At 44.7% G+C, this 17,351-nt stretch overlaps 1 protein-coding gene across 7 annotated transcripts in view; it reads left to right on the forward strand.

The window, feature by feature from the left end:
* Septin6 (septin 6) overlaps window positions 1–17,351 on the forward strand; it is a 73,468-nt gene that overhangs the window by 29,184 nt on the left and 26,933 nt on the right. For all 7 annotated transcript variants that reach the window (XM_048797138.1, XM_048797142.1, XM_048797141.1 and 4 more), the window contains exons 4-6: window positions 2,281–2,467; window positions 5,318–5,479; window positions 15,022–15,118. In XM_048797138.1, the coding sequence (XP_048653095.1) occupies window positions 2,281–2,467; window positions 5,318–5,479; window positions 15,022–15,118 (446 nt within the window). The remainder of the gene's footprint in view (window positions 1–2,280; window positions 2,468–5,317; window positions 5,480–15,021; window positions 15,119–17,351) is intronic.

The following is a 17,351-nucleotide window of genomic DNA, read 5'->3' on the forward strand; positions in this document are numbered from 1 at the left end:
GCTCAGAGGGATCAAAGGAAGAAAGCAAAGACTATATTTTTAGATTTTTTTTCTTTGCAGCTTCAGAGATACCCTGCACCTGTATCTCTTCTCTATATGTAGCTCTCAGAATCTAGGATTCTGTGATTCTTTTTTAAACACTGTTTTCCCCTTCTCTATTAGGGGGCTCTTTCAAAAAGGCTTAGGTTAGAGGCTGCTGCAGGTGGGAGGCATTGGTTGGACCCAGCTCCTCCTCTGATCATGTTCCCTTCTGGCAATGGTATCTGCAAACTCCCTGCCCTGGGCCCAGGGAATGTACCTCTTCTTCCCTGAAGGGAAAAAGAGGCAGTGCCCAAACAGGGCAGTTGAGAAGATGGACATGGCTGAAACTATGCTGACCTAAATAGAGCAGAAAGAGGCTATTGGGATGGCAGGGATGGCCAGGCAGGGCTTGGAGAAGGGAGAGAGGGAAGCTTCCAAGGAAGCTCGGGGCAGGGACCAATGGAGGACTAACTATTGTTTAAGAACCCATGATGAGCCTGTAATCCCAGCTACTCTGGAAGCTGAGGATTGCAAGTTCGAGGACAGCCTGAAAATTTTAACGAGACCCTGTATCAAAATTTAAAAAGGAGCTGGGGATTCAGCTCAGTAGTAGAGCACTTGCCTAGCATGCACAAAGCCCTGGATTCAATCCTGAGTAGAGGAGGGGGATCTTGATGAGACATAGTGGTCACCTAGAGGTGCTGTGCATGGAGAATCAATGAGCTGGGCCATGCATAGACAGTGTGTGCATATTGAGGGGGGGGGTCTCTTTACTAAATTTTGTCTGAATACTTAGATTCGTGTGTGTGGTATTGAACCCAGGGCCTGGCACATGCTAGGCAAGCACTCTATACTGAGCTACACCCCCAGCCCTGAATACTTAAATTTAAAAATCACAACTATGGAGGAATTGAAAACTGGATCTGGGAGCTGAGTGGGGTATTTCATTTAACCTAGCAAAAATGAGCAAAAATCCCACAATGTTCTGACAGAATTTCCCAGCAGGGGATGGAGGAGAAGCCTTGTGGATTCAGCTCTCACAATAGGCACAGTGAGGGGAGACGCAGGAAGCAGACATGGGCCCAGCATGGAGGAAAAGCAACCCACTCATGGAATCCACTAGTGGGTTCCCATTGCCTCAGGACCACGGAAGAGAGAGGAAGTGTCCTGCACAGACCCTGCCCTTCATGAGGACACAGATGAGCTGAAAGAACACAAATCCTTGTGAAGTAATGGCAAGCAATCCAGTACCATTGTTTTTTCTTTTTGTGTATGGGGACTGAACTCAGAGGCACTCGACCACTGAGCCACATCCCCAGCCCTGTTTTGTATTTTATTTAGAGACAGCATCTCACTGAGTTGCTTAGCACCTCATTGTTGCTGAGGCTGGTGTTGAACTGGTGATCCTCCTGCCTCAGCCTCCTGAGCTGCTGGGATTACAGACGTGCACCACCGCACATGGTAGTACCATGGTTTTATAAAGCTATTGGGTCACAGAAGGGGTTTCTAGCATAGATGGGGAAGTCTGTAGGACAGAGATAGGCATTAAACTGAGCCCTGAGGTGTAGGATGGGAGGATTGGGATGAGGAGAGAGAAACAAACCTTCCAGAGTGAAGGCGTACAGGTGGGCATAAATTGAGCTTATGCAGGGACCAAGGTGGCCAGGCTGACAGGATTGGAAGCCCACTGAAGAGAGATGAAGAAATCCAACTAGATGAGGGAGAGTCAGATTACAGAGTTCTTTTACATTTCTAAAAGAGATAGTGTCTGTTTTAGTCAGCTTTTTTGCTGCTGTGACTAAAAGATCTGACCAGAACAATCGTAGAGGAGGAAAAGTTTACAGAGGGGCTCATGGTTTCAGAAGTCTCCATACAAGAGGGCTGGCTCCATTCCTCGGGGCTCTAGGTGAGGCAGAGCATCATAGCAGAAGAGTGAGTGGAGGGAAGCGGCTCACGTGATGATCAGCAAGCAGAGGGAGAGAAAGACTGCACTCTCCAGATATAAAATATATACCCCATAGTCATGCCCCCAATTCCCGCCTCCCCCAGCCACACCCCACCTGCTTCCAGTTACCATTCAGTTGATCCCATTAGGGATTAATTCACTGATTAGGTTAAGGCTATAACCCAATCATTTCTCCTCCAAACCTTCTTGCATTATCTCACACATGAGCTTTTAGGGGACACCTCACATCCAAACCATAACAGTGTCAAATCCAAGTTTTTGAAGGGGTCTAGCTATTTCCTTGCTCTCTCTAGCTACAAGCCTATCGTGGAATTCATTGATGCGCAGTTTGAGGCCTACCTGCAGGAGGAGCTGAAGATCCGAAGAGTGCTGCACACCTACCACGACTCCCGAATCCACGCCTGCTTGTACTTCATCGCCCCCACAGGTCATTCTCTGAAGTCTCTGGACCTAGTGACGATGAAGAAGCTGGACAGTAAGGTATGGAGGCAGGTGGAAGGCTGGGCAAGCTGGACTCACTCATACCCATCTCTTTACGCAGTAGATGTTGAATTCCAGGAGAGGTTTTATGGAATCATTATCCTCTCCCTTGTTCTCTGTTCCTCCATAAAATGATGTTATCGGCCTAACTCCTATGTCAAATGCTTTGTCATCCGGGTTCCCATCACCAGGGGCCAGTTTGTCCTGAGCTGTCTTTCTGCCCTAATTTCTCTTGGAAATCAGGATCAATGCAAGGGAAATGGCTCTCCAGGTCCAGAGGCAAAGGCTTTGGCCATGAAACAGTGTTTTTTCATTGTCCCAGAATTAACCAGCTTATGTTTGAATTAAATATGCAAATTTGATTTGAAAGGTAATATTGTAATAGCAGACTTTTTATTTTCAGTGCTGGGGAATCAAACCCAGGGTGCATTCTAGGCAAGTATGTTACCACTGAGCTAAATGTCAACCACCCCCCCCTTTTTTTTTATTTTGAGGCAGGTTCTTGCTACATTGCCCAGGCTGGCCTGGAACTTTTGATCTCTCTGCCTTAGCCTCCTGAGTTGCTGGTATTAGATATGTACCACCACGCCTGGACTGTTATCCCATTTCATAGAAGAGGCTCAGAGTTCAAGTGACTTACCTGTTGTCATATAGCTAGCTACTGGAAGAGTCTACATTTGAATCCAGATCTGTGGTACTGTTTTATATTGCCTTTGTGCCTAGAAAGATGGCCATGGCAGGGCTGGGGTTGTAGCTCAGTGGTAGAGTGCTTTGCTAGCATGTATGTGGGCCTGGGTTTGATTCCCAGCACCACATAAAACTAAATAAACAAAGGTATTGTGTCCATCTACAACTAAAAATATAGAAAAAAAAAAGAAAGAAAGATGGCCATCCCCTTTTTTCTTATCTTTTCTTTTTCAGGCATGCATTTCTTTTTTCTTTTCTTTTTTTTTGGGGGGGGCACCAGGGATTGAATTCAGGGGTGCTTAACCACTGAACCACATCCCCAGCCCATTTTTATATTTTATTTTGAGACAGGGTTTCACTAAGTTGCTTAGGGCTTTGCTAAGTTGCTGAAACTGGCTTTGAACTTGTGATCCTCCTGCCTGAGCCTCCTGAGCTGCTGGGATTACAGGTGTATGACACCACATCTGGCTTCAGGCATGCTAGGTTTTTTCCTAATATTTAGTGTGTGCCAGATACTATGATGAGTTTTTTATGTGTATTATTTTATCTTTCTGATAATCTAGCATGGTGGGTACTACTTATTCCCATTTTAGAAATGAGAAAACTGAGGCATAGAGGCAGCAAGTAGCTTGCTCAAGGTCAGACAACTTGTAATGGGATTTTGACCTCGCTCTCTGACTCTAAAGTATTTTATTTTACCAAAATATAATTTACATATAGTCTTTTGGTAACATATGTACTAAAAAAACTGAATTTCAGCTATAATCAGAATAGGAGCAATTTTTTTTTTCATTTTTCATAGCAGTGAGCTCACTGCTCATGAATAATAGGCTGCTCTGGAAATGTCACTGTGCCGGGTATGCCCCTGTGTAGGGCAGCAGTGAACCATGTGGCTGGCAGCCTGGTAGGTGGGCTGTATTAAGTAAGCAGTTTCTGACATATGTTTATAGTGTTTTGATGGGGACTTGGCAAAAAGTGACAAGGCCGATGCTCTGTCTGCTGTTCCACCTTGGCAAGGGCTTTGACACCCTTCTTCCATCAGAAACTTCAAAGAAGGTGCCTCCATGGTCCAATCTTTCTTTGGTCCAGCATCTGAAGCTCTGTGTGGTACTAGCCTTCTGAGTTACTCCTAAGCCAAAGTGCAAAGGAGACAGGATTTCTCTTCCATATCATATCTAGAACTCCCAGATTCCCTATTTAGAGCCCAGGCTCTGAGCAGTACTCATGCTGTCCCACTGGTATCTGCTGGCAGGAACGACTACACTCTTTTTTTTTTTTTTTGTACCAGGAATTGAACCCAGGGGCACTTAACCACTGAGCCACATTCCCGGCCCTTTTCATTTTTTATTTTGAGACAAAGTCTCGCTAAGTTGCTTAGGGTCTCGTTAAGTTGCTGAGGCTGGCTTTGGGCTCCTGCCAGTAAGAGAGCCAGGTGTGCAACCTCACTGAGCACTGCCCTTGCCTCCCTTACCTGCCATCTTCCATGTGGTTCCCATTTGGGTCCATAGCTGGCTGTGGCTAACCTAGTCTGGATGGATTGGGACAATTTACCATTAGCAAGGTGTGGTCACCCCCCCTTTGTCAATCATAGATTCTCAACTGTCATCTTTCCAATTATCCCAGCAGTGACCTTGATACCAAGATATCCCAGAGCTCAACTTGGACCTGAGCTGGTTGACTTTTATGGACTTGGGAATAAGGCCAAACTTGGATTTGAATCCCAGTTCTGCTATCTACCTCTCTGTGACTTTGGACAGGTCACTTAACCTCTATGCTTCAATTTCTCACTGGTAAAATAGTCATAATAATACCCCTTAGGGGGTTATTGTCAGTATGAATTGTCTTAATCCATGTAAACACTTAGTTCAGTCTCCAGCACATAGTAAATACTCGTTATTGTTTAATATGTTGTTTTTTAAAAAATATATATTTAGTTGTCAATGGACCTTTATTTTATTTATTTATTTTTATGTGGTGCTGAGGTTGAACTCAGCGCCCCACACATGCTAGGTAAGCACTCTACCATTGAGCCCCAGCCCAGCCCAGTATACAGCAGTGGCTTTTCCTGGACCAATGGGTGATCTGCTCTCTCTGGCAGCTGGTAGAAGGTCATGTGGCTATCAGTTGGCAATTACCATTCCACTTTGTTTCTTCTTTCCCTAGGTGAACATCATCCCCATCATTGCCAAATCAGATGCCATTTCTAAGAGCGAGCTAACAAAGTTCAAAATCAAAATCACCAGTGAACTTGTCAGCAACGGGGTCCAGATCTATCAATTCCCCACAGATGATGAATCGGTGGCGGAGATCAACGGAACCATGAATGTGAGTTGGATCTCAGGGGTTCAACTTTCTTTTGTGCTCTATTATTATTACTTTACAAAATAACAGAAAAAATAACAGTGAAGTACCCTGACTAGCCATCTTAGTATAGTCAACCCTTGATGACCTGAGTCTCAGATATTTATGAGAAAATCCAGAAACGAGTCAGCTTCTTTCTCCTAGTGGTGGCTGCTGCAAAACCTCAGAGATTCAGTGATTAACAGCCAGTCTGAGAGAAAGGAAAAGGCTGACTCCGGGTGGAGCATGGAGCGTGGAGCAGGGAATTCAGACCTCTTAGCTCATCTTCACGATGCCACTCTGGTCTAGGCCAGGCAGCCCCTGTGAGACTGCAGGAAAGGCAGTCTTTGTCTCTGACCAAGACAATGCATGCAGGAAAAAAAAAAAAAGCTGAAAAAGTTAGCTAGCTTCAGAGACTCAGGGATAATCTGTACTCAGATAATCAAGCCTTCTGTCCCTGGGAAGAAGAATGATATACAGCCTCCAATTTTGCTGGTGACTAGGAAGATGTTATTTTTAAGTATCAGGGTTATGCTTTGCTTTATTAAGTGTGAATGAATAATAAAAAAAAGATCTGTCCTCTTTTCTCTCCTCCCCCACTTCCCCCTACGAGAGGAATGAGTAATAAAGGCAGAGAGTCAAACAGCTCCTCATGCTTCTTTACAATGTGTTGATGCTGTTGCTGTGAAAGCTTCAATGTTGTGATTTTAAGAAGACAGCTAATAGCTTTCTGAAAGCCTCTGCTTTGGGAACAGATTTCTTTTTCTCTATTGAGAGGCATCAGTTTTTCCTAGTGACATAATGCCTGGGGATAGCCAAATTCAGGAAAACCTTGTAATAAAAACCATTTTTAGAAAACTTTCCTGCTGCCACTGCCCTCTAAGTTATCATTACAGCATCAGCTGCCACCTTCTATGAATTGGCCAACAAATTAGCATAGCAGGGCTGCGAGTCATTGTCTCGCTTGACTTCCTGTCCATCAGTGTACCCGAGATAGGTTTGTTATTAAAAGGCCCTCATCATCTTTGACAAATGTGGCTCAAGGATAAGGCTATGTGGATTGTGGTAGGTGGAGCTGTGTCCTCTGTGACCTGATGTAGGCATGGAAAAAATTGAAAAGATTAGTGCTTGTCCTCGCAAGCAGTCAGGGTGTTTTGATGGAAACTAGGTTCTGTTATGATGAGAAAACCTGAACAGGTGGCTAGCCTGCAGAAAAATAGGAGCCTGGAGAGAAGTATTGTCTGGGTGTCATTGGTGCTGGTGTCTGGAAGCATGTAGTCACCTCAGGACAACGGCTCCCATGGGTGTCTTCCAAATTCTGATTGATTCCCTAAGTCACCAAGGAGCCTTCAGACTTATGGTTTGCTTTGCTGAGAACAAATAGGGCCTATAATTTCTCACCAATCTCAAGGTATCACACAAAACCATATCTAACTACATTATAGGTTAGTGGATTAGGAATGACAATCATCCTGGGACCTAAAGCTCAGCTCTGGCCCTCTGCTTGAGCCTAGGGCAGGTTCAACCTCAAGGTTGGAAAATTCCTATGCTATGAAGCAGCAGTTCTAAATCAGGCTTTTTTTTTTTTTTTTGGGGCGATGCTGTGGATGGAACCCAGGGCCTTGTGCATACTAGGCAAGCAGTCTACCACTGAGCTATTCCCTCAGCCCTCAACCAAGCTTTTATGGCTGTGAATAGGTTATGGGTCCCCTGGTATTCATAACAGCCTAGTGTTAGCCAGTGTTTCACTCTGAAAAACGAATTTGAATAGATTCAGGGTTGTTCCTATAACAACTACTCATCATTCACCCCCTGGCATTCCACCATGCTTTTTTTGAGTGGGAAAGAGAAGGGTTGCTTCTCGCTAGTATGCCTGGAATGGGCATGCCCCTGGGAGGGGTCTACATGGGACTCCCTATGCTGGGGTAGGGGAGAAACAGGAAGGAATCACCACTACAAAATACATACACTGGATTGCTTAGCCTGCCTGCCCCTGGAGCAACCATGTCAAAAGTCCCCAGAGTCTTTGGACAAGCCATTTGTGTTTGAAGCTACATCATCGCAGTCCTGGGCTTGGCATTTGAATTCTGGGTTTCACTCCAGCCCCACAGTGTCAGCCACCACAGCCAATTCTCCTGGGGAGTGAGTGGATTGGAAGAAATGGAGGAAACCTCTTCTTTAAGTGGAGAATATCTTACAGTTGTTCTGTTGCTTACCACTGGGGATTTTTATTGGCTCCCCCTTGCCTTTTTGGTGGCCCTAGAAAGCCTTATTTCATATTGAGAGGACAAAAAAAGGGAGAGAGAGATCTCATTGCATGCTACTTTCAACCTGTGCTCTGATCTCCCTCAAGGTTCGATACTTTCATATTAAAAATTGCTGTAGGGCTGAGGGTATAGCTCAGTTGGTAGAGTGCTTGCCTTGCATGTATAAGGCCCTGAGTTCAATCCCCAGCACTGCCAAAATAAAATGGCTGTAATGTTTAAACTTAATGTTCTTTGTTTTTTTTAGGAGAGAAAGGGGGGGGGGGTTGATATATTTTTTTTTAAGTTTTTGGTGGACACAACATCTTTACTTTATTTTATTTTTTATGTGGTGCTGAGGATCAACCCAGCGCCCCTCGCATGCCTTGCGAGCACGCTACCGCTTGAGCCACATCCCCAGCCCCAAATGTAATGTTCTTTGTTTTTTAAAAAATATTTTTAGTTATAGATGAACACAATACCTTTATTTATTTTATCTATCTATCTATCTATCTATCTATCTATCTATCTATCTATCGTGCTGAGGATCAAACCCAGTGCATCACAGGTGCTAGGCAAGTGCTCTGCCGCTGAGCCCCAGCCCACTTAATGTCCTTTGAATGGCTCAAACCATGGCCAGGTACCAAGCAATGGGCCTAGTTTGGGGGCTAAATTCAGTTAATTGACCATTTTTGAGGTCTTAGGTTTGGTTTCCACAAAGGCATTTGACATTTAGCCCCAGCAAGAGCAAATGACTGACCAATGGGGTCACAGGGAGATCTACAGGCACAAGCCCATCCCTTTTGAGACAGCGGTGGTATTTCCATTGTTTGCATGCACTTTTTCAGGAGTCATCAAGAGTTGACTTGAGAACAAATTAAGCAATGTTCTAGTTTAGCTGCCAGCCTGCAATGGGGGCAAGCATAACCAGCTACACATCAAGGAAACGCTGTCCACTCAGGGAGGAAGCCAGTTGAGATTATACAAAAGCCTGATGTTATTTCTTGGGGCTAAAGAGAACATTCATGTATTCTTTCAAACATAATAAATGTGGTGGAATTAGAATAAAATAAGTCATGCCAGGTGGATCATCAAACACTTTAAAATATACCAAAGGTAGCCATGTGACTATAGGGGCAGCAATGTGGTTTGATGGTGTCCCCTGAAAAACTTGTGTTGCCCATGTGATAGTTTTAAGAGATGGGTGACTCAGGAAATTGAAGTGGAAGGATTGCAAAGTTCAAGGCCAGCCTCAGCAACTTAGCAAGATCCAATCTCAAAAATTTTTTAAAAAGGGAGTGGGGGTGTGGCTCAGTGGTAAAGTGTTTGCCTAGCATGCATGAGGCCCTGGTTCAGTCCTTGGCACCAAAAAAAAAATTTTTTTTTAAAGACTGTGTTAAAAGCTCAGTGTTAAAGCACCCCTAGGTTCAATCCTCAATACTGCATACTGCAGAAAAGAAGAAGAGGGAGATGTGGCCTTTAAGAAGTGATTAGGCTAGAGGGGCTGTTCCCTCATTAGTGTTCGATGTGGCATTCAGCTAGTGTATCCTTCGACTTTCTGCCATGTGAGGATACAACAATAAGGCCTTCATCAGACAACTATACCAGCCAGTGCAAGTTTCTGCTCTTTATAAATTACCCAGTCTTAGGTATTTTGTTGTAGCAGCACAAAACAGACTAAGACAATGAATCTGGGAATAGTCTCCAAAGGGGAGGCTTTAGGCTATCTCTTGGAGCTCTGTGTTTGGGAGATCTGACATCTGGGGTCACCGCATCAGAGGTCTGGTGACAGTGTTACACAGGCTCCTGAGCCTGTCTGTGAGTCAGCAGCAGCATTGCCTTGCTGCTATTGGAGTCTCTTGCTGGGTCCACACATAAAAACCGTTACCTGTCAGTCACCTGCAGGAACCTGAAAAAAAAAAAAAAGGAGGATGAGGGCTGGGGCTGTGGCTCAGTGGTAGAGCGCCTCCCTCGCGTGTGTGAGGCACTGGGTTCGATCCTTATTGCCACATAAAAATAAATATTGTGTCCATCTACAACTAAAAAAATATTTAAAAAAAGGAGAATGAGAAAGTTCAGCTACAGATTTGGGTCCCGTTGGTAGGATCTGGAGTTTGATTGGGGGATTCATCTTCTCCCCACCCTGCTTGACTCCGTCCTGGTTATCATAGCCATCTGTCTCTCAAGAGCAGCAGGGCAGAAAGTCACAGTCTGGTCCCCCATGATTTCCTGCCTGTCATGGTTAGCTGATTTCCAGCAGATGCTATGTAGCCAGGAGGCAGAGCACAGGCCACCCTGGGTGTCTGGGGGAGGCTGACAGCCAAAGTGTGGTGGCCTCACTGATTCCTGGGAAGACCTGGGCATGGGGGTTTGGGGCTTGGGTGACTTGTTTAACCTCTCTGTATCCCAGTTCCCACTGATCAAAAATTAAGTTTATAATTGTGACCCAGCATTCAGAAATTATCTCACATATACTTAATCAAAACAGTGTTTAAAAAAATACTTGGTTTTAGTTGTAGGTGTACACAATATCTTTATTTTATTTACTTATTTATTTTTATGTGGTGCTGAGGATCGAACCAGTGCCTCACATGTGTGAGGCAAGCACTCTACCGCTGAGCCACAACCTCAGCCCCTCAAAAGAGTCTTTGATGCCAGTTGTAAAGGAGTGGGGGTGGTTGGGAGGCCTTGGAATTCAGTTTGGTGGAGGCTGTGTGTTTGTGAGCAGGCAGGGAGTTATAGGAATCAAACGACGGCAGTTTGGGGAAGAGGGGAAATAATTGACCCTGTCATTCTGACTGACAATGTCTCTTGATTAAAAATAACAGGCTCAAGGGAAGGATGACATTTTCTATGCCTGTATTTTCTTCTTGGGTTTTTTTTCCTCCTTCCTTCTTGAGCCCAGAGAAGTGCCTCTCCTTTCACATACCTTCCTCCTCAATCACTTAGACCTGAGAGCCCAGGATGAGGGACACAATGTGATTTCTCTTTCTCACCTCCTCCCTTGGTCTAGCCCTCTGCAATCACTGCCCCTTGGCAACTTTGTCATTTTGTTGAAGCTCCTAACATTTCTGGATCCCTGAATAGGGGTGAACTGTGTCCAGCTGGCCCCCCTCCCCCATAAAGCCAGCTGGTACAGGTTGGAGATGCTCAGACCATTGGGATAGCATTTTCAGGAATTCAGTGCTCCCCAAATGCCCCAGGTGTCTCATGCCCAATTACTCTATTGCTACACTGTTTTCCTAATTAGTTTTTTTCCTCCCAATACTGGGGATTGAACCCGAGGGCACTTAACCACTGAGCCACATCCTCAGCCCTTTTTTATATTTTATTTAGAGACAGGTCTCACTGAGTTTCTTAGGGCCTCACTAAGTTTCTAAGGCTGGGTTTCTGGGTTTGAACTTGGCGATCATCCTGCCTCAGCCTCCAGAGCCACTGGGATTATAGGCGTGCACCACTGCACCCGGCCTCCTAAGTGGTTTTCCCAGTAAATTTTTTTTTTTTTTAAGAAAGAGAGAGAGAGAGAGAGAGAGAGAGAGAATGAATTTTAATATTTATTTTTTTTTAGTTTTCGGTGGACACAACATCTTTGTTTGTATGTGGTGCTGAGCATCGAACCCAGGCCGCACGCATGCCAGGCGAGCGCGCTACTGCTTGAGCCACATCCACAGCCCCTCCAGTAAAATTTTAAGCACATCTTTTTTCTTTTTCTTTCTTTTTCTGGGCAGCGTTGGGGATCAAACCCAGGGTCTTGTGTAACACCCCTAGTCCATTCTTGCCTATCTTTTGTTATATTTGTTCCTTGATATCTTACATTATTGTTGCTGAAATATTTTCCACCACCAGCCCACATCCACCTTCCATATCCATGACTTCCTCTTTCCATCTTTCCTGTGTCCCTATTTCAGGAACAGTCAGTGGAGTGGGAAGGGGCTAGGGAGTAGCTGAGATAGGCAGCTGAGAGAGGGACAGGGTGAGGGAAGAGCAGCTTCAACAGCTGGCTGAGCACCTTGGGGAATGTGTGGCTGTTGTGGAGCTGAGCTCTTAGTGAGATCCTGTGTTTTCCTGCTTTGAAGAACATCCTCAGGGTCAAGAGCTAGAAAAGAGTGGAAATGAAGGATTGGCTATAAGATCAGCATGCAGATTAAACAATTGAGTAATAGATTGGCTGTGGATCTCCCAGAATTGAACTGCCTCTTATAATCTGCCCTAGCACAACTAGTTTACTCCAGGTTTAGAGCTCTTACCTCATAAGTGGGAGCAAGCAGCAAGTCAGCAAGGGGTAGGCTTTGAAGCTAGAGAGAGTTTCAGTTAGGTTTTGCATCACTGTGTCCAAAAGTCCTGGCAAGAACAATGTAGAGGAAAAGTTTAGTTTGGCTGGCTCATGGTTTTAGAGGTTCAGTTTATGGTGGGCCAACTCCATGGCTCTGGGCCTGAGGTGAGGCAGAACACCATGGAGGAAGGGTGTGGCAGGGGAAAGTAGCTCAGGATATGGCAACCAGGAAGCAGAAAGACAGAATGTATACTCCAAAGGTACATCCCCAGTGACCTACTTCCTCCAGCCACACCCTACCTGCCTATAGTTACCATCCAGTTAATCCACGGATCAGGCCACCTCTCATAATCTAATCATTTCATCTGTGAACAAAAGCACTGTCTCACACATGAGATTTTGGGGACATCGCATATCTAAACCATAACATCTGGGCTCCACCTTTAGCTGTTCCCTTAATATTGTGTGCCTGCCAGCAAGTCAGCCCTCTGGGCCTCAGTTTTCTCATCCATAAGATGGGAGCAATAAGACTACCTACCTCATACTGTGAAATGCCAAGCACCTGATACATAGTGCATAGAGTTTAATATATTGCTCTGGCTAATACTAGTTTTATAGCAGCTAACACTGTTAGAATAATTGCTACTACTACCTGTGCTGCTTTTTTTTTTTTTAAGTACTGGGATTGAACCCAGGGGTGCTTTACCACTGAGTTACATCCCCAGTTCTTTATTTATATTTATATCTGGAGGCAGGATCTCAGTAAGTTGCTGAAGCTGGCCTCAAACTTGCGATCCTCCTGCCTCAGCTTCCCAAGTTGCTGGGATTATAGGCATGTGCCACCACGGCCGGCTCAACATTTTGTTGTCTGTAAGGCCCAGCACATAGTAGCAGCACAGTAAACATTTGTAGAACAAATAGGCAAAAATATCTGAGACCACAGCCTGTTTTTGACAGGAGCCTAAGAAAGCTTGCTCCAGTGGGCCCTTTACCTTTTGGTGTAAAGCCCTTTTGGGTAAAGCCATGCCTGGTCTCACCTGGTTTGTAAACAACAGCTATTCAGATGTTCCATCTGGCTAAGGATGACTCCTACAAGCTGGTCAGCTCCCTTGGAATGGGGCATCCTGAGTGTTTCCCAGGCCCCACGCTGGGACAGCTCCCTCTTCTCTGACCACAAAGACTCCTTGCTAGCCAGCCCTGATTCTCATCTCCCCTGCATACTCTGAGCTCATATCCCTGATCCTACTTTGCCTTCTTTCCTTTCCCCTATTCCTGCAACCTGACCATCACCACTCAAGAAACACTAAATCACCTACTATTTGCAGGGGCCCAGATCATACATTTGAGCTCTTGGTCATATATTACCTTTGCTCATCCCTGGGGCTGAACAGATCCCAGTGTCCTGTTTTCCAATCTTGAAGAAAGAACTTGGTGGACTCAACAGAGAGGGTTCGGACATTTTATTACATGTTCCTTGGCAATGGCAGGCCAGGATACAATGGAGAAACTGCCCTGTGCCTATAAGCAGAGGGAATTTGTAGGATAGGCTGCATGCCTACTAGGCAGTGGACTTCTTCAGATGTTTTATGAGTGTATTCTTTTACTTTACAACCAAGGTCACTCTGCTTTGATCCTCATCTAAAGACTGGAGCCAAGGGGACGTGGCCAGTTTCCTCTCTGTTTCCTTCATTATCATATTCTTTAGAGTCCTTCTTATCTCACATCTCACTGTGTGGAATTACAAGCTTTCCTATGCACTGATTAGTGTTTACCTCAGCAGTCTTCTATGATTTTAGGTATGTCATTTGGCCTTCCCCCACAAGATTTTAAGCTTCCAGTGGTTGAGGGAGTGTGTTGTCCACTTTTTCTTCTTTTTAATATTTTTTAGCTGTTGATAGACCTTTATTGATTTATATGCAGTGCTGAGAATCGAACCCAGTGCCTCACACATGCCAGGCAAGTGCGTTACCACTGAGCCCCAGCCTCAGCCCATCTACTTCTTTGCTTACCTTGTAACACTTAAAAGAGAAGCCAGCAGTTGTGAGCATGTGGGTGAATACTTGGTGACTTGCCTTCTAGGCTCAAGGGATCAGTGTGAGCTCTTGGTCCAGGGAAGGATGGGAGGAAGGACAGTATACCTCTGTCAGCTTTGTGGTTTCAGGATGTAATCTCTTCTGGGGGCTCTCACTCTGTGGGAGCGGGGACAACCAGTGAAACCAGCCCCTGTAGTTCTCCCTTATCTTGTCTATCCACACCCAGCCTCCTTTTCCTGCTCACCCACCTTCCAAAGTCTCTTTTTCCTACAGCAACTGAAAGTGAAGAGCTTATTGTTATGGTTTGGATATGAGATGGCCCCCAAAGGCTCCTGTGTTAATGCATGAATGTTCAGGGGTAAAATGATTGGGTTGTGAGAGCTATAACCGCATCAGTCCATTCTAGTTTGAATAGACTGGGTGGTAACTATAGATAAGTGGGGCATGGCTGGAGGAAGTGGGTCACTGGGGGTATGCCCTGGAAGGCCACAATTTCCCTGTGCTACCCCCACTTCCTGGCTGCCATGAAGGGAGTGGCTTCCCTCTGCCATGCCTTTTCACCATAATGTGCTACCTCATTTAGGACGCAGAACAATGAACTTGGCTATCTGTGGCCCTCTGAAACCCCAATTCCCTCCTCTAAGTTGTTCTTGTCCAGGACTTTGGTCACAGCTCTGCAAAGCTGATGAATATACTTGCTAATCCATGTATCTGCTTATTAGTCTGCTTATTTTCTCTTTTTCTTCCCTATGACATTTGGCATGCCATTGTTATCTTGTATCGTGAATTTGGGACCAGCAAAGGCTAGGACTAGGCTTCTTATTCCCACACAGCTCAGGGGGTTAATCAATGCCTTTTGATAATGACAGCTGTGAGGGCCATTGCAGAATGAGGGCCCAGAGATGAGCAGCAGTTGTATTGTGGGATGCTCAATGACTTTCCTCTGGAGTTCTGAGTGGTTTTTGCCTTCTATTTCAGGCCCACCTTCCCTTTGCCGTCATTGGCAGCACAGAAGAACTGAAGATAGGGAACAAGATGATGAAGGCACGGCAGTATCCTTGGGGCACAGTACAGGGTGAGTCTCTAGCAGACAGGCTGCACTCAGGGAACCCCTTCTGTCTGTTCCTTTGCTTGTCCCCAGTCTCTGAATAACAAGACCTTAACTTGTCCTCAGCCTGTCTTGGGTCTCAAATCATAGGGGTCACTAGCAGGCAAACTCTGGCTCCATATCTGGATTTTCTGATGTGAACAGTCTCCTTTTGTTTCTCATGGAGAAAGCACCCCTAAAAGAAAAACAAATGGACATGGATCAAGGAAGGGGGAAGTGTACAAGAAAGGACATGTTCTTGCCCAGAGGTACCAGGAGATGTGTAAGATTGTTCACAGAGTTGTTATGCCCAATGACAAGTAATTAGGAACAGCCTGATATTCATTAAAAATAGACTGGATGAGGGCTGGGATTGTGGCTTACTGGTAGAGCACTTGCCTAGCACCTGTGAGGCACTGGGTTCGACTCTCAACACTACATGTAAATGAATAAATAAAGTAACGGTCCATCAACAACTAAAAACATTTTTAAAAAATAGACTAGATGAGTGTGATGGTGCACACCTGTAATTCTAGCCACTTAGGAGGCTAAGGCAGGACGATCGAAAGTTCAAGGTCAGCCTCAGCAACTTAACAAGGCCCTAAGTAACTTAGCGAGACCCTGTCTCAAAATAAAAAATAAAAAGGGCTGGGGTTGTGGCTTAGTGGTAAAGAGCCCCTGGGTTCAGTCCCTGGTACCAAAAACAAACAAAAATAGACGGATAGCCTGCACCATGCCTGCCTAGAATCCCACCAGGCATGAGGCTGAGGCAGGAGGATCATAAGTTCAAGGCCAGCCTGGCAACTTAATGAGACCCTGTCTCCAAACAAAAGGGCTGGGATGTAGCTCAGAGGCAAAGCACTCCTAGGGTCAACCCATAGCACCACAAAAACAGTAGACTGGATAAATTGTGACTTATTCATATAATGGGATATCATATAGCAGGGAAAACAAATGAACTACACAGTTACATTTTGATGAATGAATTTCAGAAACATAATGTTGAGCTAAATAAATCACAGAAGAATACATACTGTAGAATCTGTTTTGTGTGAATTCCAAAGTAAGAAAATTAAACATGATATATATATATATATATATTTTAAACATTTATATTTTAAAAGTAGTTGAACACAATACCTTTATTTTCTTTATTTTATGTGTTGCTGAGGATCGAACCCAGGGCCTCACACATGCTAGACCAGTGCTCTACCACTGAGCCACAATCCCAGCCCCAAACATGATATATATTTTTAAAAATTTGTACATAAGTGGTAAAAGAATATAAAATATAAAAGAAACCAAGATAAACCCTAAAGTCAGGATAGTGGTTAAGACTCATTGCCAGGGAAACCTGGGGAATTAGGAGTGGGGCATGAGATCAGAAAGGGGAATGCACGTATGCTTCTAAAGTATGGGTTATAGAGACATCAGTGCACATTTCATGTCCTCTTTGGTATGCATGTATAATGCATGATTATTTCACAATTTAAAAGCAGTCAGACATATTATATATGCTCAGGAAAGTTCTTTTTGTGGTCTTCCTGACAAATGTTAAGTTACCCTCAGGGCCAGTTGGTTCAGTAAATAAGACAAGGTCTTAGGGCACTGCCATGGACTGAAGAGGTGTCTCTGGTCCTCAGAGTTGACAGCTATAAACTGGGCCACAGATTGCAGGGGCACTATATGAGTTTATCTGTAAACTCTTCCCTACTGCTTGGCAAATAAATAGATAAATAAATATTTTTTTTAAAAAAAGGAGTAGGTGGTGAGTTGACCACATAGAATACAAAGGCTGGCATGTTTTAGAGCATGCAGAGACCCGCTAGTGATAGTTGGGGACTAAACCCAGGGCTTTGTGCATGCTAGGCAAATGCTCTATCACTGAGCTACTCCCCCAATCTGGATTTTTTAATAGGTAGGACAGGACTGGTTATCAGAACTGTGCTATGTTTTACTCTTCCCTGCCAGTTGGGGCTGGGAATGTTCTGCTAGGAGCATTAATAAATGGTTTCTGGACTACCAGTCTTACCCTGGGAATGGGTATGTGGCCTGTGATATAGGAACCTGAGGTGAGAGAAGAGAAGCCAGCAGACGTGGTTCTGATAACTTCCTCCTACTTGGACAACCCCACCCTAGCCAAAACTGGGTTCTTGAATGTTTTTCTTGTCAGTCCGAGACTGTTCAGTTTTCTTTCTTTCTTTTTTTTTTTTTTTTTTTT

Source organism: Marmota marmota, unplaced genomic scaffold (genome assembly GCF_001458135.2).
Source record: "Marmota marmota marmota unplaced genomic scaffold, marMar, whole genome shotgun sequence".
Classification (NCBI taxonomy): domain Eukaryota; kingdom Metazoa; phylum Chordata; class Mammalia; order Rodentia; family Sciuridae; genus Marmota; species Marmota marmota.